Source organism: Desmodus rotundus, chromosome 1, assembly GCF_022682495.2.
Source record: "Desmodus rotundus isolate HL8 chromosome 1, HLdesRot8A.1, whole genome shotgun sequence".
Taxonomy (NCBI): domain Eukaryota; kingdom Metazoa; phylum Chordata; class Mammalia; order Chiroptera; family Phyllostomidae; genus Desmodus; species Desmodus rotundus.
The window spans coordinates 149,259,842-149,287,469 of record NC_071387.1 but is presented as its reverse complement, the minus strand read 5'-3'; the positions used below and the strand labels follow the sequence as shown (position 1 = coordinate 149,287,469).

General features: G+C 37.8%; 1 protein-coding gene across 11 annotated transcripts in view; it reads left to right on the top strand.

The window, feature by feature from the left end:
* Positions 1-27,578, top strand: part of CAST (calpastatin) — a 130,083-nt gene extending 102,505 nt beyond the window's left edge. For all 11 annotated transcript variants that reach the window (XM_045197887.3, XM_045197882.3, XM_045197886.3 and 8 more), the window contains 7 exons: positions 2,552-2,653; positions 3,977-4,066; positions 5,425-5,469; positions 5,900-5,992; positions 7,100-7,171; positions 24,750-24,815; positions 25,999-27,578. In XM_045197887.3, coding sequence (XP_045053822.2) covers positions 2,552-2,653; positions 3,977-4,066; positions 5,425-5,469; positions 5,900-5,992; positions 7,100-7,171; positions 24,750-24,800 — 453 coding nt within the window. In that variant the 3' untranslated portion in view covers positions 24,801-24,815; positions 25,999-27,578. The remainder of the gene's footprint in view (positions 1-2,551; positions 2,654-3,976; positions 4,067-5,424; positions 5,470-5,899; positions 5,993-7,099; positions 7,172-24,749; positions 24,816-25,998) is intronic.
* Positions 27,579-27,628: the final 50 nt, after the last annotated feature.

The window sequence follows — 27,628 nt, the reverse complement described above, 5'->3', positions numbered from 1 at the left end:
TTTGAATTATTAGATTTTTAAAGTTTAAAAATATTTTAGCTTTCCCGATAAAATTTTAGCTTTTATTTTCTCCTCCTTTATATTTTTCTTAACACATGCTATAAATACTATCCATTATTTAACCTCAAGATTATTTTATGGAATTGTTTGGTGTTTGAGCTTCTTCCCCCCAAATGAACAAATATATCATGGAATAGCATAGTAAAAATTTATTATTTTCATGCTAGTAATAGAAAAACCTCAGCATCGATATTGTTTTAATTATTCACATGTTCTGAAACAAGACTATGGGATCAAAGTTTTGCCAGACTTCCTTGATTAATTTTCTACGCAGCACCAAATGTGAAATTATCAAGGAGACCATGGCACATCAAAAGGCAGAGATTGCCCTAAACCAGACCCCTGTCTCCTATGGTCGAGAAGTGCCTGGTCTGCTAGATGGGGATGAAGCAGCGTTAGTGAAGTCAGCTATGCTTCCTTTGCTTTTGATGTGGCATCAAAGCTTACTTAGTGCTGCAGCCAGAGGTTCTGAATGAATTTTCGTCCTGTTGGGTCAGCCTCAGGGGAATCTGAAAATATCCAGAGGCACAAATGGCAAAGCCCAGCCCCGGCTTTGGGCAGCTATAATCCTGGGCTCTCGTGAAGCACTTAAACCTAGTAAAAAATGCTGTGTGTGTGTGACAACCACAGCGATGAAGCCCCTGTGCAACGCAAAGGAAGAATCGTTAATAACCCAGGCTGCCGTTTACACTTCAGTTCTTAATTCTCAGGTGAGTGGTTATGCCTGGATTGAGGCTGTTAGTAGCCATTTGCAATCAAAAGGCTTCTTTTTTACTTTTTAGCAAAATGTCCTGACTTTATTTTTTTCTCTTTCAGTTATTTTTATTTTTATTTTTAAATTGCAGTTTACATTTATGAGTGTTTTGTATTAGTTTCAGGTGCGCAGCATAGTGGTCAGACAATCGTATCCTTTACAGAGTGTCCCCTCTGCCGCATTCCCAGTAGCCACCGGGCACCATGCATAGTCATTACAATATTATTGACTATAATCCCCATGCTGTACTTTACATCCCCGTGACTATTTTGTAACTGCCAATTTGTACGTCTAAAACCCTTCGCCTTTGCCCCCAGTTCCCGAATGTTCCTTCCCTCTGGTAATCCTCTGTCTGCTCTGGGCATCTATGAGTCTGTTTCAACTTTGTTCCTTTATTTTGGTCTTTAGATTCCACATATAAGTAAAATCATATGGGTATTTGTCTTTTTTGGACTCACTTCACATAGCACAATGCCCTCTAGGCCCATCCATACTGTTGTAAATGGTAAGATTTCATTCTTTTGCTGAGCACTTGGGTTGCTTTCATGTCTTGGCTATTGTTCATAATGCTGCCATGAATATAAGGGTGCATACATCCTTTGGCATTAATGTTTTGGATTTCTTTAAATATATACTCAGAAGTGGAATCACTGGGTCATAGGACAGTTCCGGTTTTTGTTTTTTGGAGGAACCTCCATACTGTTTTCGATAGTGGCTGCACCAGTCTGCATCCCCACCAGCAGTACAGGAGTGTTCGCTTTTCTCCACATCCTTGCCGGCTCTTGTTTGTGGATTTATTGATGATGGCCATTCTGACAGGTGTGAGGTGATATCTCACTGTGGTTTTAATTTGCATTTCTCTGATGATTAGTGACATTGAGCATCTTTTCATATGCCTATTAGCCATCTGTATGTCTTCTTTGGAGAAGTGTCCATTTTTAAATTGCATTGTTTGTTTTTTTTTGGTGTTGACTTGTATGGGTTTTTTAATAAATTTTAGATATTAACCCCTTATCATTGGTGAAATTCATTCTCCCATTCAGTGGGTTGTCTTTTCATTTTGTTGATGGTTTCTTTTGCTGTGCAACATTTTTTTAGTTTATATAGTTTCTCTTGTCTACAGAGATATATCAGAGAAAATATTGCTGAGAGAAATGTCAGGGATTTTACTGCCGGTGTTTTCTTCTACAAGTTTTATGGTTCTGAGGCTTATATTTAAGCCTCTAGTGTAAGAAGGTAGTTTAGTGTCACTTTTTTTCCACGTATCTGCCTTTCACAAGTATGTTTTAGAATGTTACCTTATTAGTTTTTCCATCAGAGAGTCTCGTTTTAGTTAATATTTTATTTGGAGCCATCACTAAAACTAGGGATAATCTTTATTTAAATGAATATACTTGGGAATCAAAGAGTAAACTAAGCTGTAATAATTCACGTGAGTTTTCACTGCTGGGGGCATTAGACTGTCACCAGCATCTTGAGACAATCAGGCCAGGGAACCCCATCTTTTTAGGAGACACCTGTTTTCTTGGAAGGTAAAGGACACCTGGGGGTGGGACAGGTGTAGAGAGGTGCAGAGCGGCCACTGAGAGCCAGAGAACAGGGAGAAAAGACCCTGTCCCGGGGCCGGCAGGCCAGTGCCTTCCTGTGGACGTCTTAGTGGCAGTGTTGGGGGCCACACTCCAACAGGTGACCTGATTTTGGCCCACCAGTGACTAATTCAGATTTATTTTTTAACAGAATGACAAAGAAATTGATGATGCCCTTGATGAACTTGCTGACCGTCTAGGGCACAGGCAGCCTGATCCAGATGAGGGCAAACCGTTAAAGGATAAAATCAAGGTAAAAGGGAAAAATAAGTGAAAATTTAAGATTTTTTTAAATAGTATTGAATACCCTACTCTCCACACAAAAAGAAAAAAAAACCCACTTCTTTGTGTGGAGTTAGTGAACAGTTGGATAACATGCCCCATGTTTTCCTGTCGGTGGTCCTGTATTTCTTCACTTCCTCAGTAAAGACTGTGCTATGTCACAGATTCAGGCAAATGCCATTTTTGAGGCCAAACCTTATTACGATGGAAAAGCACACCTCTGCTTTGTTAATTTTATTCTCTTCTAAAATGAACTTTTCTTGGTTTTGTTTGGTAATAAGACATCACATATATGACACCCATATATGTGCCTTTCTTAGGTTGACATATTCTGTGTGTGTGGGGGTGGAGGTTTCCCTAGCAGCCTGGTCTGCCCTCATAACTAACTCTGCACACCAACTCCAAAAGGAGGAGAGCTTTGACCAGGAGTTCAACACTGTGCCGAGGCTTGTATACAAGGCACAAACTGTTAACTCTCTGTATCTTATGCAACATGTATAGGGACTTGTTGATACTTAACATACAATCAACAATCCACAATTCAACAATCCATTTAGTTTGGAATCAGGAAGCAACTGACCATCCAAATTGGTGTCCCACAGATGGCATTTCAAAGAATGGTTACATCTCCGTTCTACCATTGTCATAGGAACATTGATGTGAACTTAACCTATATTTGAAAAATTAAATTATAATGATGCAGAAAAATTAAATCTAAAGCACCCCCTCTCTGGGTAGGGGAGAGTCAGGGTCACTGAATTTGTGACAGAGACCAGCCACACCCCACTGAGGTGGGAGGCTGGACAGAAGGTGCTGCTTAACAGCAGGTGTCCCCTCACTTGCAACATAAGCAGTCAGCACATCCATTCAGATTGGCTGGGCATCCTGGTCCTTCAGGGTTGCTTATAAATAGTGGTCATTATTACCTCTCTCAATGCCAAGGTGCAGTGATTCGATTTCTTTATTTGAAAAGTGAAACTCACAGATATTTTATGTCCTTCGGTTTTATCTCTTTACAAAGTTTCTGAGGATAATTATCTAATCATTTATTTTGGTTTATAATACAGGTAGGACATTCACAGATGTAATATGACACATAGAAGCACATGAGTTTACTTTTTTTGGTCAACTAATAGCCTGTTCAAGTCATCCAGTATGTTATTCTCTTAACAAACAAAGATGGATACGTTTTTGCCTCAGAAAAGCACAATAAATGCTGAGTGCTGCATTTCAGAAAGTATCCTGTAAGCAAAGGAGGAAAGGAATATTAAGTGTATCTACTCAATGTTTATAGGAAAAAGTTAAAGCTGAACATAGAGACAAGCTGGGAGAGAGAGATGACACTATCCCACCCGAATACAGACATCTCTTGGATAAAGATAAGGTAAGTGAAGGCAGAGGTCCGCATTGGATGTATGTGACAAAGCTCTTTACATTCAGACTTCACTCTGAATAGGAGATGCACTTTAACAACAGCATGGAAATGTAATGTGAATATTTTAATGGCCCCTGTCGAGCAGGGTGTCTAGGATTCTATTTAATATTTACTTGAGCCAATATAATTTATTGTTTAGTTATGCTGGACACCGTGGCATAAAGAGAATCGAACAATGTCCAGTCACTCACTGATGCTCAACAGTGATCCCAAGGCATGTATACAGATGAACTCTTTCTACAAGAAAAGGCTATAAAAAAGAATGATATTTGTAATCCTCACTGAAGCAGAGTCTCTCTGGTTAAGGAGAACAATAAAGGAGCTAGTATTGGAATAATTAACAGGGCAAATAAGGTACCTGCAAGACTTGGGGTCTCTCTTTCTCCCTTCTACACTGTTGAGAGAAGACAGGCAAAACCATATTCTCAGTCACAAGTCGTATTTCTATATCTAAATATATTGTCAAGAAGTCCTGGCCTGTGTCTCTAACACGGAAGCCAGTTTTTCTTGGGTCAGTCTGGCCTGTACCTCGCCCCTTCCTGTTAGGCTCCTAGTTGTAAGATAATTAGATGATAAATAACTCTTTCCAGGCCTTTTCATCAAAGAAAAACAAGGAAGTCCAAATTACATCCTCTCTGTACTGCTTGATTTGATTTAAATAGTGTTACTAGCTTGAGAGTCTCCTCATACAGGAATTAATTCTCGCTTTTATTCTGTATTCCTCAAGAGAGCAATTCTGCACCCACTAGAGTCCGCCTTACTCTGTTGGCACCACCAGACTCTGTGTGTTCTTTGGGAAATGTATTATTTAATGTCCTTGCCTTTGTAGACGGGAAAACTCCCTGATGAGTTGTACTCATAATCCTGGCTGGAAAAAAAAACAAAACCCTAATACATCTGTAGACTGTTCCAGTGCCTCAAATCCTTCTGAAATATGATAAGCTATAGTATATAAGACATAAAAACACTAGTAAATAAGACATAAAAACACAAGTTACTTTTTGTATTGTTTTAAGTAGAATTTTAATGTGGTGGCAGAAAGTTCCTAAATAATCAGTGTTTCTTTCACTTCCAGGACCAGACTCTCCCTCTTGTACTTTCCCCAGGGATAGTGAAATAGTTACAGGGTGGTGCTTAACCAAAGCTGCTGGAGAAATAGGAGGGACCCAGGTTAATCAGTTGGTGTGGATATGTAATCTCTAAGTCAAGTAATTGGATAATATACATAAATTATATAAATACTAACTACACCTAAGTAAACCTTTACAAAAATGTATGTCTAACCAATAGTCTGCTTTGTTTTTAAGGGCAAACCAATGGCGCCCCCTACAGAGAAACCCAAGGAATCAAAGGTAAATACCACAGCTACAGGCTTGCATAAAATTTTTGTTAATTCTAGCTGCAACTTGTGCAATTTAGAAATCTGAAATTTACTGAAGGCTAACCCTGTGCTTGGTGTGATGCCAAGCACATTTAAGAGTATGTGTGTTATTTCTCTTTGAGTCTTCCCAAGAACCCTTCAAAATAGGCAGTTCCATTTTCCATATAGAAAATCAAGGCTGAGAGAAGACCAAGCAACTTGTATAAAAGAGTAGAATAAAATAAAGCTGTCACTATTTTCCTGTTTTTCCATCTCCTTTATAATACATTACTTTGTTAGGAAAAGAATGTCAGCAAGGTTTTTAATAAGCATCATTTATTTTCAGTAATGTGGTAAAAGCCACTCTATAGCATTTTTGTCTCGTGTTTGTTCACTGCCGGTTATTTCTGTTAATGCCTCAGAAACCTGAAGATGACCGAGACCCCATTGATGACCTGTCAGGGGACTTCGACAGCTGTCCTCCAACTGCAGATACCTCCGAGCCCACAGCCAAGGTACTGTGCTTTTCCACATTTACTTTCTTTGAGTGTGTGTTCATGTGGGTATATATATACATGCGTATAGTTCTGCTACCCCACAAGCACCAGTTAGTACGTTTCTTGTCTTTTTCCATATGTATGTATTTTATGTAGTTGTACTCAGAGTTCATATAATACGTTGCTTAACATTGCTTCATAAATGCTTTCCAGGTTGCTTCTCTATTGCCATCATTTTGGATTGCCACACTGCATGTTGTGCAACAATAATGCTTCGCCTGTTAAAATGAAAGGGGTCCCTTACTCCACCCCACTCTCTTGTGCCCACTGACCTGGGGTTTCCTGCCCATCCATTAGCCCCCTGCTCTTTCACCTCCCTGCTCAGGATTAGCGACTTGTCTGGTATACAGCAGAATCTCAAAATGTGATTATTAGTGAATGAAAAAAATAATATGTAACTCGACAATTGTGCGTGTGTGGCATTTTACCTATAAATTACACCCTTCCTTGTTATTTTCAGAAGAATTAATACTATAGATCACAGTTTGCTATTGCTTTGGTGTTATTAATCATATCTCCCATCACTGAATTGCCAGTCCTTCCCCTGCTGGGTGACTTAATTTCTAGTCTTCCTCAGCATCTGATTTCTCGCTCCTGGAAACTCAATTAATGCCTTTTTGGTGAGTGGGCTTTATTTTTATGTATGACTTGCCCCAGCTATCTGTGGTTATCTCCATTGTTACATTTCTTTCCCATAACACTGAAAACAATGTCCTATTCTTAGTCTGTGGCACATAAAAACCCATCCCAAGAGAAACAAGCTCTGTGTTGATGAGGAGAATGTGGTCTGGGTGAATCATGCATCATGGAAATTGGCAGAGCATCACTGTGACCCACATCTTCCCCATTTTCATCCTTTTCACTGCCTACCTTAATCACTTCTGTGTACATTCACCATTGTTCAAAAAATTGTGATTAAAACACCCAAAGTTTTCCATTATTCAATTAAATTGGAGGTCTCCAGGCTGCTAAAAATAATAGTCTGAATTGATTAATTGCAGCCAATACCTAATTGCTAGACGAATTAATGATAGCAATAGCCTCATTACCTTTCCTTTGCTTTAGGACAAAGAGGAGAAGACTGCTTCCATCTCCAAAGCACCCAAGAATAGGGGGAAAGCAAAGAATTCTGCAAAGGTAAACAGAGCAGTTAAATACATTGCAAATTTAGCAATTACATAAAATGGCATTTATCCTTTTAGTCATTTGATTTGATTGGAATCTATTTAGGATAAAATAATTTAAGCATTACGTACTATGCACTAGCCTGTCTTGGTAAAGAAATTGAAGGGTTTTTTTTAATTGTTGTGCAATTACAGTTGTCCATATTTTCCCCACCTTACCCACCCCCACCTTACCCACCCACTGAATCTCCCACATTCAGTCCTTCCCCTCGGCCCCCATTGTCTTTGTCCATGAGTCCTTTATACATGTTCCTTGACGACCCTCCCCCCCCCGCCCCTCTGGTCACTGTCAGTTTGTTCTTTTTTTCGATGTCTCTGGTTATATTTTGCTCACTTCTTTGTTGTTTGACTATGCTCCACTTATATGTGAGATCACATGATATTTATCTTTCACCCCCTGGCTTATTTCACTTAGCATAATGCTCTCCAGTTCCATCCATGCTGTTGCAAAGGGTAGGAGCTCCTTTTTTCTTTCTGCTGTGTAGTATTCCATTGTGTAAATGTACCGCAGTTTTTTGATCCACTCATTTACTGTTGGGCACTTAGGCTGTTTCTAGCATTTGGCTGTTGTAAATTGTGCTGCTAAGACTTCTTCTTTTTTTTTTTTTTAACTAACCGGTACTTTAGAAATCTAAATGAACATTCTTAACAATTGTTAAAATAGCACCTGAGTCCTATGCTGATCTAGAGAATATTGCACAAAATACTGATGAGACCATTGTCATTTTATGGTACCCAATGTCAGCTAAGCAATCTGTGCTGGACTCTTCCCTTCCAGCACATTCTCCCACTGTCTGCAGATGGCCTTGCCTTCTACTTCAAAGAGAAAAATTGAGGCCACCCTGCAGAAACATCCCTAAGGTCCTCTTCCATTTACCCACTGGCAAGCCCTCTCCCCGCTCCCTACCCTTCAGCCTCTTCTCCTCTCTCAGCAAATAATCCACTCTCTCCAAAGTCTTCACTGTCTTCATCTCAGTTTTTCCTTTTATAATATGTTTAAGTTTTTTACCACTTTAAAACCAATATTCAAACTTAGAAGCTGTTCTGACTACCACCCTAACCCCATCCTTGAAAGATCTAAGATTTCTTCTTCCTCTTCTTAAGCTCTGCCAGAGATGGGCAGTGAAATGCTGGTCATGTATCATTAATTTCTCCCTAGTTTCATTGGTCTCTGAGTATGCTTTGGGGCCTTATACTTGATGCTGTCGTGTGATTGAGAGTTTGGGAAATGTTGGGACGAGTGGATGCATTTTCCACCTTCACCTCTCTAAAGTCCCAGACCAGCACTTCTGACTGAACATGTCCCCTTGGATGACACATTGACAGTACAGGTTTGTCTGTATTTCATTATATCTGAATTACCATCAGTTATAAAATAAACCATGACTTTGTGTCTGATTAAGGAAATTATGTGATTATGATATGCTATTCATTGTAAGAACCTCTGCAAATTGAGACATTTTAAAAGGCAGGGGCAATACCTCCAAAGAATGTAGTCTATATAAGTTTTAGAGTATAGAGGTAGTATATAGAATTAAGGACAATCTTAGAGTTTCTATGCTCTAAAATATTAATTTGATGCCACCTGGGAGGGCAGACTATTAGTATATAATTTTTCATGTTGCTCTAGAGAGTAAAACTGAGGCTAATGAGTAGAAGGCACAGGTTTCAGTTTCTTAGAATTGGGTATTGATGGAACGGAACAGTTGGGAGCATTATTCAAATTATTCCTACTGTTGTCAGGGAAAGAATGAAAGTTAGATGAGACGACTTCTGGATCCCATCTGATTCTTAGAACATGTGGTTCAGATGGTTGTTACTATGATCCCCTACCTACAATGAGAAATTAACAGTACAGATGTAAAAACAATACTCCGGCTGCATCAAAACTCTTTAAAACAAGATAGTCCCAGTTCAAGATGGCAACATAGGAAGAGCCTGCACTCACCTCCTTCCACGGACACACTAAATCTATAGGTGAAACAATTTCCTCTGAAAAACAAAGTCCAGAAACTAGCTGAGTGACTCTTACTCATTGGGAAAATGAGGAAGAAACCCACATCTAAAGAGGTAAGAGAGGCCGAGATACAATCTTGCCATAAACTTCATTTTGGCAACCCACAATTGGGGTAACTCAAAACCCAGAACTTCTCCCTAAAGAACTAAGTTTGAAGCCCACATTTGGCACCCCAACTTACAAGAACTGCAACTGAGAGAAAAGGTCTCAAGACATCTGGCTTTGAAAGCCGACAAGGTTCGCATCCCTAAGACCTACAAAGCTACAGTGAACTGGTAAAATGGTCCTTAAAGGGCTTGCATGCTCGGACTCAACAGCCCTAGAGCCCAGTGCAGAGGCTGCAGCTGCAGATAGAGAGGCTCCTAGACTCTCTATGAAGGAGGCCTAATGGCTTAAGTGTCAGCATGAAGGACAGCCATCTACTTCAGCACACACCTAGGGGCCTGCTGAATTACTCACCCGGGACAGAGGCTGACGGTGCCGTGTTGCTCTCAGCTTCGCTCCAGCCAGTGGGTGCCATCTTCGCACTCACCCACTGCTTCACTCCAGCTTTCCCGTACCTCCTGGAAAGGAGCTTACTCCCTTCTCTGGTGCCTCAATTATTTGCAGCTGCTCCCAGGGACACCTTTAGACCACCCGGTTCTGGTGGCCAGTGGGACTTAACCCTTGTGGTCCCACATAACTACATATCTGCATCCTTTAAAAGCTGCTGCCTGATGTCTTGGCATCCAGTCAGCCTAAACCTAGGTGCTGACTGTGATGCTCTCCCCTTTGGAACACTGACAGATCTCAGTACACGCTCAACTACTGGGAGCTCCTAAGATTAAATTGCTGCTTGGACAATCACAAAGGTTCGAGAGACAAGATCCAGGACAAGGTTGAATGATAATGTTCATTTCCTTCATAAGAGCCACTTCTTCAAGACTGGAAGAGGTAGCTGTGTTATCTGAAGCATAGAAACCAACACAAAGTATCCATGAAAATGAAGACAGAGGAATGTGTAAAAGAAAAAAAAAAAACAAAACAAGATAAAGCCACATAAAAAGTCCATAATGAAATGGAGATAAGTGACTTACCTGATAAAGCATTCAAAATAATGGTCATAAAGATGCTCATCGAATTCCATGAGACCCACAAAGGAGAGGAATGGGTGAATACAGAACTTCAACAGAGCTAGAAGATATATGGAAGTACCAAACAGAAGTCACAGAGCTGGAGAGTACAATAATCGAACTGAGACATACACTAGAGGGGTTCAGCAGCCCACTAGATGAAGAAGAAAGGGTGAGAATATGGCAGTGGAACTCAATCAGAGTAACAAGAAGAAACCAGAAGGGAAAAGAAAATGAAGGTAGCTGAAGGCCACCATGTGCATTATAGTGATCGGAGAAGGAGAAGAGAGAAAGAGGCAGAAAACTTACATGAACTGTGGATGGCTGAAACTTCCTAACTTGGGGAAGGAAACAAACATCCAGATCCAGAAAGCCCAGAAAGTTCCAAACAAGATGAACCCAAAGAGACCCACACTTAGACACATTATAATTAAAAAGTCAAAGACAAGGAGAAAATCTCAAAAGCAGTAAGAGAAAAACAATTTCTTATGTACAAGGGAACTCCCGTAAGACTATCAGCAGATTTTTCAGCAGAAACTTTCCAGGCCATAAGGTACTATACATTCAAAGTTCTGAAAGAAAATGAAACTTCCAGCCAAGACTGGAAATACTCTACCCAGCAAAGTTGTCATTCAGAAATGAAGGTAGCGAGTTTCCCAGACGGGCAAAAGGCTAGAGCAGTTCATCGCCACTGAACTGGCCTTGCAAGGAATGTTAAAGGGACTTCTTGAAGGTAAATGAAAGGGTGCTAGTTAATTACAGGAAAGCATTTGAAAGTACAATACAAATAACTGGTAAAAGTGTGTATTGGGTTGGCCAAAAAGTCCGTAACGTTTTTTCCACATGATGGCTCTAGTAGCGCTTAGTTGTCTTTAACTTCATTCGAAACAATTTTGTTAGATTGTATTGTGACAGCTGTCATATCAGCTTTCATTTAAAACAAAACTTATAATTGGTGAAATTTTGTGCAGCCATTTTAATATTGAAGGTGGAAGAAAATACAAAGCATAATATGCTGAAAATGTTGCATTATTTCAAGAAAGGTAAAAATGCAACTGAAACACTAAAAAAAGATTTGTGCAGTTTACAGAGAAGGTGCTGTGACTGACTGGGCCTGTCAAAAGTGGTAAACATCTTGCACTATTGACACTTTGGCCAAATAATTCTTTGCTGTGGTGCTCTCATATGCACTGGAAGATGTTAAGCAGCACCCGTGCCCTCTACCCACTGAGAGCCAATAGTGAGAGATAGCTGACATACTCAAAGTACCCAAATCAATAAAGTTACTGATGAAAGTTAAAAAAGGTCTTATTTTTCAGAAAAAAAACATAATGGACTTTTTGGCCAACCCAATTAATCACTTAAACCTAGTATGAAGGTTAAAGATAAAAGGCAAAACAAATAATTGTAACTACAGTAATTAAAGGATATACAATATAAAAGGATGTAAAATATGACATCAAAAATATAAAATGGGTTGGGGGTGTAGAGCTTTGGAATGGATTCAAAAGTTATCAACTTAAAACAGGCTGTTATAAATATGAGTTGCTGTTTGTAAGCCTCATGATAACTACAAAGCTAAACAGTATAGCAGATTCACAAAAGATAAGAAAAAAGGAATCGAAGCATACCACTACAGAAAATCATGAAATCACAAATGCAGACAGCAAGAAAAGAAGAAGCAGAGGAACCGCAAAACAGCCAGAAAACAATTAAGAAAGGGGCCATAAGTGCAAACAATCAATAATTCCTTTAAATGTAAATTTTCCACTCAAAAGATGGAGTGGCTGAATGGATGAACAAACAAGACCCATTTTTATGCTGCCTATGAGAGATTCGCTTCAGATCTAACAAAACACACAGACTGAGAAGTGAAGGGATGGAAAAAGATAGCCCATGCAAATGGAAACCAAAAAAACCCCACCAACCCTGGGGCAGCTATATTTAGACAAAATAAGCTCTAACAAAGACCGTGGCTGAGAGTGACGTCACCATCATGGTAGCGTAAGTCACTCCTTTGTCCCTTCCCCTTCAGTGTACAACTATTCACACTTCTATAATCAAGCACAGGTGACTTTGCACAGCACACCAGGGTACCCGAGGGACCCTTCCATCTGAGCTTCTGAAATGGGGGGGATTGGTCCTCAGAGGATGTTTGGGGCCAGGAGAGTAGTGGCCTAGGCAGTGGAACCTGGCTGGCAGAGGGGGTGGAGGGTGAAGGAGGCGAGTGGGGATCTTTCCAGCCACGCATGCTGCAGCTGGAGGGACCCACTGCTCACTTTGAGGAGAGACTGCAGTGATGACTGGGGGAAGGGAAGGGAAGGGAAACAGGGCAGAGAGAGAACTGAAAAGAACTCATTTCTGCATGGGGATTACAGCAAGGAGTCTATCAACAGACTTCCAGGACTCCCTAACTCAAGGACCCCCCCTACTGGGCTACAGGCATGCCCAAAGCTCCATGTGCTGAGCACCCATCTCTGCCCACACTGCCACCAGGCTTTTAATATTTTTTTAAAGCCAGCTTGTTTTTACAGGCACACTCCCAACTTTAGCAGCAAATCAGTTCCTCTAAGAGAAACCAAAAACTTGTGCTATACCACCAACATCTGGAAAAGGAAACGTATTGTAATTGCCAATCTCTTGAACAGAATCAAAGGGAACAAAGCCTTGCCTAAATAAGAAAGGCGTTGGCTACTTCAAATGCAATGGCAGAGGCACATTTCAACAACTGCTATAAAAAATTCACCGTGATACAGTATCACAGAGAGAAAACCACAGTTTTGCAGCAAACTCAAAGACATATGGGATATTACTGGTAAATAATTCAAAATAGCTGTTATGAAGAAACTCAACAACCTTCAAGAAAATGTAAGCCATTCAATGAACTCATGAATAAAATTAATGAACAGAAAGAATATTTTACCAAGATGAAAATTATTTTTAAAAAGAACTAAACAAAAACCCTGGAGCTAAAGGATTCGGTAAATGAGATTCAGAATGCATTAGAAAAGCATTGGAAATGGAGTAGGTAAGACTGGAGAAAGATTAGAAATGATTCCGGTGAAAAAGGTGAGAGAATGAAGACTTTTTAAAAGTGAGGAAACCCTATGAGAGCCCATTATATGGGCCCATCAGACTCCATTATAAAAGCCAATATAAGAATAATGGGCACGTCAGAAGGGGAAGAGGGCAGAGAGTTTACCTAAAGGATAGCTGACACGTCCCAAACCTGGGGAAGGAACTAGATGTAGAAGTCCATGAAGCTAATAGCACACCTTATTATCTCAATGCAAAAAAGACCTTATCCAAGACACGGTGTAATAAAACTGTCAAAAGTCTAAGATAAAGAATTTTAAAAGACAGCCGGGGATAAGAAGAAAGTAACCTACAAAGTAACCTCCATGAAACCCAGCAGATTTTTCAGCAGAAACTCTTCAGGCCAGGAGACAGCAGAATGACACACTCAAAGCACTGAAAGATGGAAGTTTCCACCACGCATACTCATTTTGGCAAGTTACCCTTGAGATATGGAGAAACAAAGGCTTTTCCAGACAGACAAAAGTTCAGCACCACTAGAACAGCCTTTCAAGAAATGCTGAAAGGAATTCAGCAAAGAGAAAAGTACACAAAACTTGGATTATGGTGATATTCAGAATGAGAAAACGCTGAATCTATTTTAGAAAGGTGTGTTAAACAATTATAGCATAAAGGTTAAAGGGAAGAAACATTAAAAATAACTACAGCTACTACAATTTGTAACAAATTCACAGTATTAAAAAGATAATGTGTCATGATAAAAATATAAAGGGAGGGAGTAAAAGGATAGAACCTCATAGGCAAATTAAGGTAAGTTGCTATCAGCAGAAAAAGGACTATTTTATCTATGTTTTTTTTTTTTTGTAAACTACATAGTAACCACAAAGCAAAAATCTAGAGCAGAGACACAAAACAAAAAATGGTGGGGGTGGGAGGAAATGAACAAGTCCCTATGGAAAACCAGGAACTTGATAAGGTAGATGGAAAAAGAAGGAAAAAGAAACATTGGAGATACAATACAACCAGAAGGCAGAAGATGAAATGACAGTAGTAAGTCCTTACATATTAACAATAACCCTAAATGTGAATGGATTGAATTCACCAGTCCAAAGCCACAGAGCGGTAAAACAATAAGAAAAAACAAGACCCAACTAATGCTGCCCACAGGGGACTCATTTCAGTTCTAAAGACACATATAGGTTCAAAATGAAGGGATGGAAGATAATATTCCGTGCAAGCAGAAACCAAAAGAAAGCGGGTGTAGCCACACTTATATCAGACAAAATAGACTTTAAGCCAAAAATGGTTATAAGAGACAAAGAGATCATAACATAATGATAAAGCAGTCAACACATCAAGAGAATGTAACAACTGTAAATACTGGGTTGACCAAAAAATCCACTGTGTTTTAATAAAAGACACATTTTTCATTTTCACCAATAACTTTATTGTTTGGATATTTTGAGTATGTCGGTTATCTCCCCCTATTGGCTTCTAGTGGGCAGAGGCCAGGGGTGCAGCCAAACATCTTCCAGTGCATAAAACAGCCCCACAGCAAAAAAAAAATTACTTGGTCAAATGTCAATAGTACCAAGAAACTTCACAAACCACTTTTGACAGGTCTGATCAGTCACAGCACCTTCTCCATACACTGCACAAATCTTTTTTGTGTGTTTCAGTTGAGTTTTTACCTTTCCTGAAATAATAAAGCACAATACGCCCAAAATGTTGTGTATCTTATTGCATCTCCAGTACTAACATGGCTGCACAAAAATTCACCAATTTTGATGTTCTTTTAAATATACACTTTTGATATGACAGCTGTCACAATACAGTCCAGCAGAATTGTTTCAAATGAAGTTAAAGACAACTAAGCACTACTAGAGCCATCTTATGGAAAAAACTAAACAAACTTTTTGGCCAACCCAATATATATACTCCCAAAACTCAAGCACTAGGATATGTTATGCAAATATTAACAAATCTTAAAGGTCAAATAGATGAATAAACAACAATAGTAGAGGACTTCAATATCACATTATCAGTAATGGATTGATGAACTAGACAGAAAGTTAACAGGAAATGTTGGAATTGAGCCATCCTTTAGAACAAATTGACTTAGCAGACATACGCAGAACATTCGACCCAGCAGCAACAGAGTACACATTCTTCTCGGGCCTGTGGTGCATTCTCCAGCATAGATCATGGCATCATGGCATCTCGACAGCACACACAGCCAACGGCAGCAAGTTTACGAAGACCGACACCCTACCAGCTGTCTCCTTTGACTGCAGTGGTATGAAACTAGAAATGATATGAAGAAGAAAGTGAGAAGAAATATGTGGAAACTAAACAACATTCTGAATAAACAACAGGCCAAAGAAGAAAGTAAAAGGGAAATAAAAATTGTCTCAAACTGAGTGAAAATGGAAATACAACATATCAAGTCTTACGGATGCAGCAAAAACAGTACTGAGAGGAAGTTTATAGCAATAAATGCATATACTAAGAACTTACAAAGGTCTAAAAAAAAAAAACCTTAAGTCTACACCTCAAGAAACTAGAAAAAGAACAAATTAAGCTCAAAGCTAGAAAGAGAAACAGATCAGAATAGAAATAAAACAGAGACCAGAGAAACAATAGAAAGGATCAACAAAAGTAAGAGCTGCATCTTCAAAAAGTAAGTGACAAACCTTCTTCCAGACTTACTAGGAAAACAGAGAAGACTCAAATAATATTAGAAATGAAAGAAGAGACATTACAACTGGTACTGCAGAAACACATAGGATCATAAGAAATTACTGTGAACAATTACATGCCAACAAATTACATATCCTGGAATAAATGGATACATTTCTGGAAACACACAACCTACAACCTACCAAGACCGACTCAAGATGAAATAGAAAAGCTGAACAGACCAGTAAAGAGTAGAGACTAAACCAGTAATTAAAAAAATTCCCAACACACGCATACACAAACACAACCCAGGACAGGACAGCTTTACATGTGAATTCTATCAAACAGTTGAAGAATTAACACCAAGCTTCCTCAAACCCTTTCAAAATAGTGGGGAGGAGGGAATAAATACCTCTAAAGTCATTCTACAAAGCTAGTGTTTTCTTACTACCTTAACCAGATAAGGAAACTGGGAGAAAACTATAGACTAATATCCTTGATGAATTTAGATCAGTTAATTCTCAACAAAATATTAGCAGACTGAATTCAAGAACATATTAAAAGAATTATACACCAGGACCAATTGGGATTTATCCCTGGAATACAAGGAGAGTTCAACATATGCAAATCAATAAATGTAATATATCACATAATAACATGAAAAATAAAAATCACGTGATCATATCAATATATGCCGAAAAAGCATTTGATAAAATACAGCTTCCTTTCATTATAAAATCCTTAAAATATAGGGTATGGAAGAAACATCAGCATAATAAAGGCCATATACAACCAACCCAGCAAACATACTCAATGGAAAAAAATTGAGAGCTTTTCCTGTAAGATCAGGAACCAGAAAATGGTGCCCACTCTTAACACTCCTATTCAGTATAGTACTGGAAGTGCTAGGTAGATCAATCAAGCAAGACAAAGAAATAAAAGACATACAAATTGGAAAGGAAAAAGTAAAATTGTGGGTATTTGCTAGTGCAATTTTGTATATAGAACATCCCAAAGAGTCAGCCAAAAAAGTGTTGGAACTAATTAACAACTTCAGTAAATTTGCAGCATAAAAAAATCAGCATACAGAAATCACTGGCATTCCTTTACACTAATAATGAATCATCTGAAAAAGAAAATATCCTATTTATAATAACATCAAAAACAATAAAATATGGAATAAATTTAACCAAGAAAATGAAAGATTGTAGACTGAAAACTATGAGACTACTGATAGATATCAAAGACAACATAAACAAATATAGAGACATCTCATGTTCATCGACCAGAAGAATTAACATTGTCAAAATGCCCTTACTATCCAAAGCACCTATAAATCCAATGCAGTTCCTATCAAATTTCCAATGGCATTTTTCATGAAAATAGAACAATCTCGAAATTTGTATGGAATCACAAAAGATCCTGAATAGCCAAAGCAATACTGAGAAAGAAGAACAAAGACATCATACTTCCTAATTCCAAACTGTACTATAAAGCTATAGAAATCAAAACAGTATGTCTAGTGTTAAAGTAAGACACATAGACCAATGGAACAGAATCAAGACCCCAGAAACAAACCCCTGAATATTTGGTCAACTACTGTTCAGAGAGAGAGCCCAGAACACCCAAAGGTCTCTTCAACAAATGGTGCTGGGAAAATGGGAGAAACACATGCAGAACAATGAAATTGGACCCCTATGACCCCCCTCACAAAAATTAACTCAAAATGGGTTAAACACATAAAATAAGACCTAATGCCGTAAAACATCTAGAAGAAAATGTAGAGAAGCAGCAGCACCTTGACGTTGATCTTGGCAATAATATGATTTTGATAAGATACCGAAACACAAACAACAAAAGTGAAACCTAATAAATGGACTACATCCAAATCAAAAGCCATAGGACAGCATAATAAATTAAAATGAAAAGACAACCTATACTATAGGAAAACATTTGTAAACCATATATCAGATGAGGGGTTAATACCCAAAATACATAAAGAACTCATACAACTTAACAAAAAAACAATCTGACTTAAAAATGGGCAGAAGAACTAAATAGGCATTTCGAAAGATGACGTCAATATGGCTGACAAGCACATGGAAAAATGCTCAATATCACTAAACATCAGGAAAATGCAAATGAAAACACAATGAGATATCACCTCACACCTGTTCAGTGCGGTGTAAAGGGAACACTTTTACACCGCTAGTGGGAATGTAAAGTTGTTCAAACAGTATAAAAAACAATGTGGAGGTTCCTCAAAAAATTAAAAATAGATCAACCATATATGATCTGTCAATTCCACTTCTGGTTATATACCCACACGAAGTGAAATAGGACTTCAGAGAGATACCTGTACTCCCATAGTTACTGCAGCATCATTCACAATAGCCAAGATAGGGAATAACCTAAATGCCCACCAATAAATGAATGGATAAAGAAGTCGTGCATACATACAATAGGATATTATTCAACCATGAGAAAGGATGATATCCTACCATTCCTGAGAACATGAATGGACCTTTATCACATTATGCTAATTGAGATAAGTCCGAGAAAGAGAGTACTGTGTGATATCACTGATACCTGAAATCTAAAAAAGTCAGCCTTGTAAAGTAAATGGTGGTTACCAAGGATGTAGGGATAAGATTGATATGGTTTAAATGTACAAACTGGCAATGAGTAGTAAGTAAGGCAGAGATCTAATTCACAGTATAATGAATACAGATAATATTGTAATATAATTATGTATTATGATAGAGATCTAATATCACTATAATGGCAATTGTATTATATAATGTATCAAATTAACATATACACCTTAAATTTACACAATGTTGTAAGTCACATATATTCAGTAAACACAAAACAAAGATTGTTACAAAAGACAAAGAGGGACACTACATAATGATAAAGGGGTCAATTCAGCAAGAGCAAATAACACTTGTAAATATTTATGCACCCTCCCTGGAGCTTGCCAATATGTAAAGCAAATATTAACAGACCTAAAGAGAGAAATAAGACAGCAATACAATAATAGGAGAGGATTTGAGTGAATACCCTACTTTCGTGAATGGGTACATCACCCAGACAGAAATCAATAATAAATGGCACATTCAATCAGATGGAACTAACATACATACATACATACATACATACATACATGTGTGTATGTATGTATATACATATACATATGTACATATATGCACACACACACAAGAGCATTCCATCCAAAAACAACAGAATATACATTTCTCTCCATTGCATATGAAATATTCTCCAGAATAGACCATGTTAGGCCACAAATAAGTCTTAATAAATTTAAGAAGACTGAAATTATATCAAGTGTCCTCTTGAACCACAATGGTATGAAACTAGAAATAATTACAAGAAGGAAACTGAGAAATTCACAAATATGTGGCAATTAAACAGTGTGCTACTAGAAAACCAATGGTCAAAGAATATAGTAAAAGAAAAATTTTGAAAATATCTTCAGACAAGTGAAAATGGATATGCAGTATACAGAAGCTAATGGGATACAGCAAAAGCAGTTCTAAGAGGGAAGTTCATAGTGACAAATGCCCATGTGAAGAAACAGAAAAGTCTCAGATAAACATTACTCTTCAAGGAAATTGAAAAAAAACAAATGAAAATCCCACAGTTCTTGTAATAGATACTAGAAATAATCTAAATGCAATAGAAATTAGAAATACAATAGAAAAGATCAATGATACTACTAGCTGGCATTTTGAAAAGATAAAATTGAGAAACCTTTAGGTGGACTCACCAAGAAAAATAGAGAGGACTTAAAATCAGAAAGAAAAGATGTTCCAACTGATACCACAGAAATTGATTTGTAAGAGACTAATATCAACAGTTTCATGCCAAGAAATTGGACAATTTAGAATAAATGGATAAATTCCTAGAAACATACAGTCTTCCAAGACTGAATCATGCAGAAATAGAAAACCTGAATAGATTACTAGTAAGGAGAATCACTAATCAAACACCTCCCCACAGCCCTCACTGGTGTGGCTAAGTTGGTTGGGTGTCGTCTGGCAAAGCGAAGGGCACTGGCTTGATTTCTGGTCAGGGCACATACCCAGGTTGTGGGTTCAGTCCCGGTCAGGGCACATATATGAGGTAATTGACCAATGTATCTCTCTCACATCAGTGTTTCCCTCCCTCTTTTTCTCCCTCCATTCCCCTCTCCCTAAAAAATAAATAAAAAACCCTCCCGACAAAAAAAAGTCCAGGACCAGACAGCTTCACTAGTGAATTCTACCAAACATTTAAGCAAGAATTAATACAAATCCTTCTCAAACTCTTCCAAATAGAAAAGGAGGGAATACTTCCAATCTCATTTTCTAAGACCAGCATTACCCTGATACCAAAGCCAGACGGGGATGCTACAAGAAAATAAAATCACAGGCCAACATCCCAGAAGAACACAGATGCAAAAATCCTCACCAAAATATTAGCAAACTGAGCTCAACAGTACAGTAAAAAAATAATACACCAGGATCAAGTAGAATTCATTCCAGGGATTCAAGTTTGGTTCAACACATGCAAATCAGTCAGTGTGATACACCACATTAATTAATTGAGGGATTAAAACCACAGGCTCATTTCAATAGATGAAGGAAAAGCACTTGACAATTCAACATCCATTTATGACAAAAACTCTCAGCAAAGAGGGTACGGAGGGGATGTACCTAGCATAATGGCCATACATGACATGTGGCCTACAGCTAACATATACTCAACAGCGCATAACCGAAGGCTTTTCTTCCAAGGTCGGGAACAAGACAAGGATGTCCCTCTCTCCACTTTAATCCCACACAGTTCTAGAAGTCCTAGCCAGGGCAATTAGGCAGGAAAAGGAAGTAAAAGGTACCCAAATTGGAAAGGAAGAAGTAAAACTGTCACTATTCACAGATGACATATTATTTATAGAAAACTCTGAATACTCTACCACATACTGTTAGAATAAGTGAGTTCAGTAAATTTGCAACATACAAAATCAATATACAAAAATCTGTTGCATTTCTACACACTAATAAACTATCAGAAAGAGAAATTAAAAAACAATCCTATTTACAACTGCATCAAAATCATAAAATACCTAGGAATAAATTTAACCAAGGAGGTGAAAGACCTGAACACTGTAAGACATTAATGAAAGAAATAGGAGAAAACACAAATAAAAGGAAAGAGATTTCATGCTCATGGATTGGAATAAGTAACATTAAAATCTCCATACTACCCCAAACAATCTACAGATTCAGTGTAATCCTTATCAAAATTGGAATTTTTCACAGAAGTAGGACAACCCTAAAATTTGTGTGGAACCACAAAAGACCCTAAATAGTCAGAGCAATCTTGAGAAAGAAAGACAAGGCTGGAGGCACACACTCCCTGATTTCAAATTATAGTACCATTGTAATCAAAACAGTATAGTAATTACAGAAGAATTAACTCAAAATAGACTAAAAACTTGAGTATAATATCTGAAACAATAAAATCCATAGAAGAAACATGGGTAGTAAACTTACACACCTTGGTCTCAGAAGGTGTTTTGTGAACCTGGTCCCAAAGACATGGGAGGTAAAAGCAAAAATAAGCAAATGGGACTACATCAAACTAAAATGCTCCTGCATAGCAAAAAAAAAAAAAAAAAAAAAAAAAATCAACAAAACAAAAAGGCAACCAATCAAATGGGAGAAAATATTTGCAAGCTATACATCTGATAAGGGGCTAGTATCCAAAATCTATAAAGAACTCATGCAACTCAACAAAAATAAACAATTCAATTTAAAAAATTGAGAGAGGACCTGAACACTTTCCCAAGAAGACATACAGATAGCCAACAGAGATATGGAAAGATGTTCGGCTCCACTAGCTATAAGTGAAATGCAAATCAAAACTACATGAGGTAACACCTTATACCTGTTAGAATGGCTATTATCAATAAAACAAGAAATAAGAAATAACAAGTGTTGGGAGGATGTGGAGAAAGGGACCCTCCTGCACTGCTGGTGGGAAGGTAAAGTGGTGCCAGCTCATTGGAAAACAGTACGGAGGTACGTACTTCAAAAAACTAAGACTAGAGCTACCATGTGATACAAAAATCCCTCTTCTGAGTATCTACTTGAAAACACTTATTTGTAAAGATATTTGTACCCTATGTTCATTATTCACAATAGCCAAGACATAGAAACAACCTAGGTGTCCTTTGATGGTTCGATAAAGAAGATGTGGTAGAAATACACGAGAGAATACTACTCAGCTGTTAAAAAGATGAAATATTGCCATTTGCAGCAACATGAATGGATCTTGAGTATCATGCTAATAAGTCAAATAAGTTGGACAAGAACTGTATGATTTCACTTATATGTTATATGTAAAACAAAAAAACAAACCAAACTCATCAGCACAGACAACAGTATGGTAGTTACTAGAGGGGCAGGGACATGGAGGGAGAATGAAGAGGGTAAAGGGGGTCAAATACAGTGACAGTAGGAGACCAGACTTGGGTGGTGAGCACACAATGAAATATACAGATGACAAATTATAAAGTTGAACACCTGAAACTTAGATAATGTTATTAACCAAAGTTACCCCAATAAATTTAATTAAAAAATAATTTCAAAAAATCAGTATGCTGTTGGCATAAACAGACACATAGATCAATGTAACAGAGTAGAGAGCCCAGAAATAAGCCCATGAATATATATGGTCGATTAGTTTATGACAAAGGAGACAGGAATACACAATGGAGAAAGGGCAATCTCTTCAATAAATAGTGCTGGGAAATGTGGCCAGCCATGTGCAAAGTGAAACTGGACCACCGTCTTACACCATACCCCAAATTAACGCAAAATGGATTAAAGGCTTGAACATAAGACCTGAACCATAAAACTCCTAGACGAAAAAAAATAGGCAGTAAGCTCCTTCACGATGGTCTTGGTGAGGATTTTTCGTAATTGACACCAGAAGCAAAGGCAACAAAACCAAAAATAAATAAGCGGGACTATATCAAACCAAAGAGAAGCTTCTCCGAAGCATGGCAAAGGGAATTATCAACAAATGAAAGGCAACCTACTGAATAGGAGAAAATATCGGCAAATCATATCTGATAAGGGGTTTATATCCAAACTATATAAAAAACTCAGATCAATAACAAAAAGCAAATGATCCCATTGACAAAAAAACGGACAAAAGTTCTGAATAGACTTTTTTTTTTCAAAAAAGACATACAGATGGCCAACAGGTACGTGCAAAAGTGCTCAACGTCACTAATCATCATGGAAATGAAAATCAAAACCACAGTGAGGCATCACCTTACACTTGTTAGAATGGTTATTAAAAAGACAAGAAATCACCAGTGTTTGTGGGGATGTAGAGAAAAGGGAACTCTTGTACAATGTTGGTGGGAATGTAAATTGGTACAGCCACTTTGGAAACAGTAGGGAAGTTCCTCAAAAAATTAGAAAGAGAACTGCCGTATGATCCAGCAATTCCACGGCTGTATGAAAACGAAAACACGGACTCAGAAATACATGTGCACCCCCTGTTGCACCCGCTGTTCACTGAAACATTATCTATATTAGCCAAGACATGGAGATGACCTAAGTGTTCATCTGTGGACGAATGGGGTTTTAAATGGTGATTTATGTATATACAACGGAATATTATTCAGACACTAAAAAATAATGGCATCTTGTCATTTGTGAAAACATGGGTGGATCTTGAGGGCATTATGTTAAGTAAGATAAGTCAGAGAAAAACATGTGATCTCACACATGGGATCTTAAAAAAATAAAGCAAAATAAAGACAAGCTCGCATATTGGTAGTTGCTAGAGGCTGCAGGTGGATCAGATGGGTGAAGGAGGTCAAAAGATACGAACTTCCAGTAATGAAACAAAGGGCAACTATGCTTAGTGATGCTACATCGCGTATTTTAAAGTCACTAAGAGACATCTTAAAAGTCTCATCACAAGAAAAAAAATTTGTAACTATGTATGGTGACAGATGCTAACTAAACTTATTGTGCTCATTTCAGAATATATACAAATATGGAATCATTACACTGTACACCTGAAACTAATATATCAATTATACATCAATAAAAGAGATAGTAAACTCCATGAAGTATACAAGAAACCAGACCAATAATTAGTTGTTCATGCCATTATCTCAACTAGATTAATTTGCTTATTATTTAACTTCAGTTATATAAAGTACGAGATCAACCCTTTCACACAGAGTAGAAAGCATAATAACCCTGTATGCTGAGCGGACTAGCTGGCCAGCAATGCCCCCCTTACAGGGAGAGGAGTCACCACAGCATGTACAAACGATGCCATCCAAGAACACTGTTTATTTTTTTCCTTCAATTACCCTGGTCTTCAAAAAAAAGTCTAGATTAAAATATTTAGAATCATTTCAGGTTATTTTTAGCTTATAAACTTAAAGGGGAAGAATCAAATTTAAAAAAAACAAGAAACTTAAAGGGGAAGAATTCATAGTATTGTGGCTAAATAAAAAAAGATAATTAGAACCATCTTTTGCCTCCTTAATTCTGAGAAGACCATCTCCTAAGAAACTTCTGGTTGATCAGTTTTATGATATCTAATCCAGAAAAGAAACAGCTCATTGATGGTTTTGCTTTCCCTTTTAGGCAAAGGAGGAAACCTCCAAACCAAAAGCTGATGAAGAAAATACGAGTTAAAGTACCCACTATTTGGTAAGTTGGGTGTAGTTGTAAGTGAAGGCAACCTTCTCACAATCAATGTGTTACAGGCCAGAGAACTAAGTCTACTTCTTGATTATTTCATGTTCTCTTTATACAATTGGCATGAAATGCACATTGCAAAATCTGTAGAGTAATTCCCTGAAAAGCACTGAATGGGATGATTGTGCTATTGCTATTGGAATGTTAACAACCATTAATCTTATAATTAAGAGTTCTTCAAAATATTAGGCCACAGTTTTAAAGAAAATGACCACCTAAGTCTAGTTGACTCTTTGAAACCCAAATGCTCATGATTGTAGGTTACTGTGGCAAAGCAAAATTAGCGTGTTGTGTTACCTCTTCTAGTGAAATGTCCTTATGCTATTGATACCAGCACGTGGTAGGTAGGGAGAAGTACGCCTTAGGGTTTGGTGCAAATCACAGGGATTTTGGAACCAAGGGTAAAGAAAGAGATTGACCACTTTTGTTCATCTTAGTTTGGGAAAATAAAATATGTTTGATTCTACTTAATATAACTTAGGAGCTTGTATGGATAAGGGCATCACTGAGATCTATCTTGAGACCTGAGCCTTTAACTTACTAACTTCAGAAAGAAGGGGCCTTATTCTAAGTCGTAAAAGATGCCTGGCTGGTGTAGCTCGGTGGACTGAGCGCAGGCCTGTGTGCCAAAGGGTCGCTAGTTCTATTCCCAGTCAGGGCACATGCCTCAGTTGCAGGCCAGGTCCCCAGTAGGGGGTGTGCGAGAGGCAACCACACATTGATTTTTCTGTCCCTCTCTTTCTCCTTCCCTTCTCCTCTCTCTAAAAATAAATAAATGAATTCTTTTTTTTAAAAAAAAGGTAAGATTTCCTTCTTTAAAAAAAAAAAAGCTTATAATTGCTTGCCAACCAAAGCCTAAAGGAAATAAAGATGTAGGTTAAACTGGGCTCTCACAATGGTCCACTTTCGTTTCCTGGAAAGAGGGAGGTATACTGATAGAACTCCTCTAAAGATTTTCCCAAAAATTAAAAAAAATTCTATTAATTATCCACTCTCATATTTACTTATAGAAAATTCCTTCTGGTCTGTTATACAATGCTTTTTGCTAAATGTTACATTTACCATGCCTTGTCACAACAACAAAAGAAATTGTATACCAACGTTGTTCACTGGATTTTTCTTTGAATTTTTCAAGGTATCTACATATAAAATCTTCAGCTGGTGAATGGTGACTTCTGAAGAACAAAAGGCTTTGACAACGAATTTTTTCTGGGTGGCTTCTAAACAGTGGTATTTGTTGAGGGTTTTTGTTTTGTTTTGTTTTTTGACATCCTAAATATCGGTTTCTTATTCCTTTCCCAGAAAGAAATTGAAAGTCTGGTTCACATGTGTTATTGTACGGAGCATTGATAAACTTTGGATTTTTAAAAAGTGCCTTGAGTTGGGAGAGAAAGGAACTTTATATTTCTAAGAGATACATTTGATAGTTTCTTAAAGCAACACACACCCCTCAAAAGGAAAAACCTTTGCAAACTTTGCACATTCTACACACAGTGCCTGTAAATCTCATTAGTATTTTTGGTTTGCACATAATTTTTTTCGCTGTTGTTAGCATTTGGAAAACAATGACTTAAACATTCTTCAATGTTCTGATTTCTCATTACCCCTTTTCTTGTGGGCTTTTGAACTGTATTTGATGTTTCTTTGGGTTAATGTTTATAAGTCTGATATAAAAAATTGTACATTGGACACATATCTCCTCTTGGGCTGCTAATGATAAATTAATAGGTAACCTGGACAGAGCAGGAAGCACCGCACCGCTTTGCAGGTTAAACTCTTCTTTGCCAGAGGTTAGGGTTTCTGCACCTTACAGCCAGCACAAAACCTGCTGAGACTTGAATCAAGTCAGAAGAGCAAGATACAGACTATATGTCACTGCATAGCACGCTCCAAGAATAATAAAGTCTACTTAGATTATTCATATGGCTTGAACTCGGTTGGTTTACTGTTACGCTGTGCTTTCCACCCACTCTATATAAAACCTTAGCAACAATCGTTTGCTTAGGGCCATTGCAACTCTAGTCTTTGCACTATGTAGCATTTGGCTTTATGGAAGTTAGGTTTACCAAATACAAAGGCAAACTTCTGCTTAAAAAACAAAATCTGGAATTTAAAATTTTGCTCCCCACCCCCAAAGCATCTAGGCTGTGATGTCCTACAACTTTGAATGGTTTTAGATATTTCTGAATGAATTGTTTATGAACATAACACTGATGTTGCCGATGAGATTTTGATAAATATTTAATCTTTACTTCCTGGTAGTGAATGCAGGAAAAGATATCAGGTACATATCATAAACTAATTTGGAATTTCTTCTTTCAGAGAGCACAGCCTTCCTTAGCATCGTTAGAGGTTTTATTCATTAGGGCTTAGCTGACTTGACTAAATATAATATCAGATACACTGTCTAATGTGGGGGGAGGGACAAGCAAAAATAATACTGCTTCTAATGGGCATCAGATTTTGTTAATCCTTTCCACAAATCCTCTTTAAAAATCATGCGGAGACCAACAGGATTCCAGATGTTAAGTGCTGTGCCTATCCCACCAGAGATGCAGAGAGTAATTTTTCTATTATTCTAAGTCTGGGACATCCATGCCAGTGCTATGGTGACTAGACAGACCTTTTCGAGCACTGACAAGAAAACAGAACACACATTTCCTGAGGAATTTTAATTATGTATCTAATTCTTCCATTGGGGTAGTACAAAGTGGGGTTTTTTGTTAAAAAAGATAAAACCTTGGACGTGGACAGATTCGTTTGCG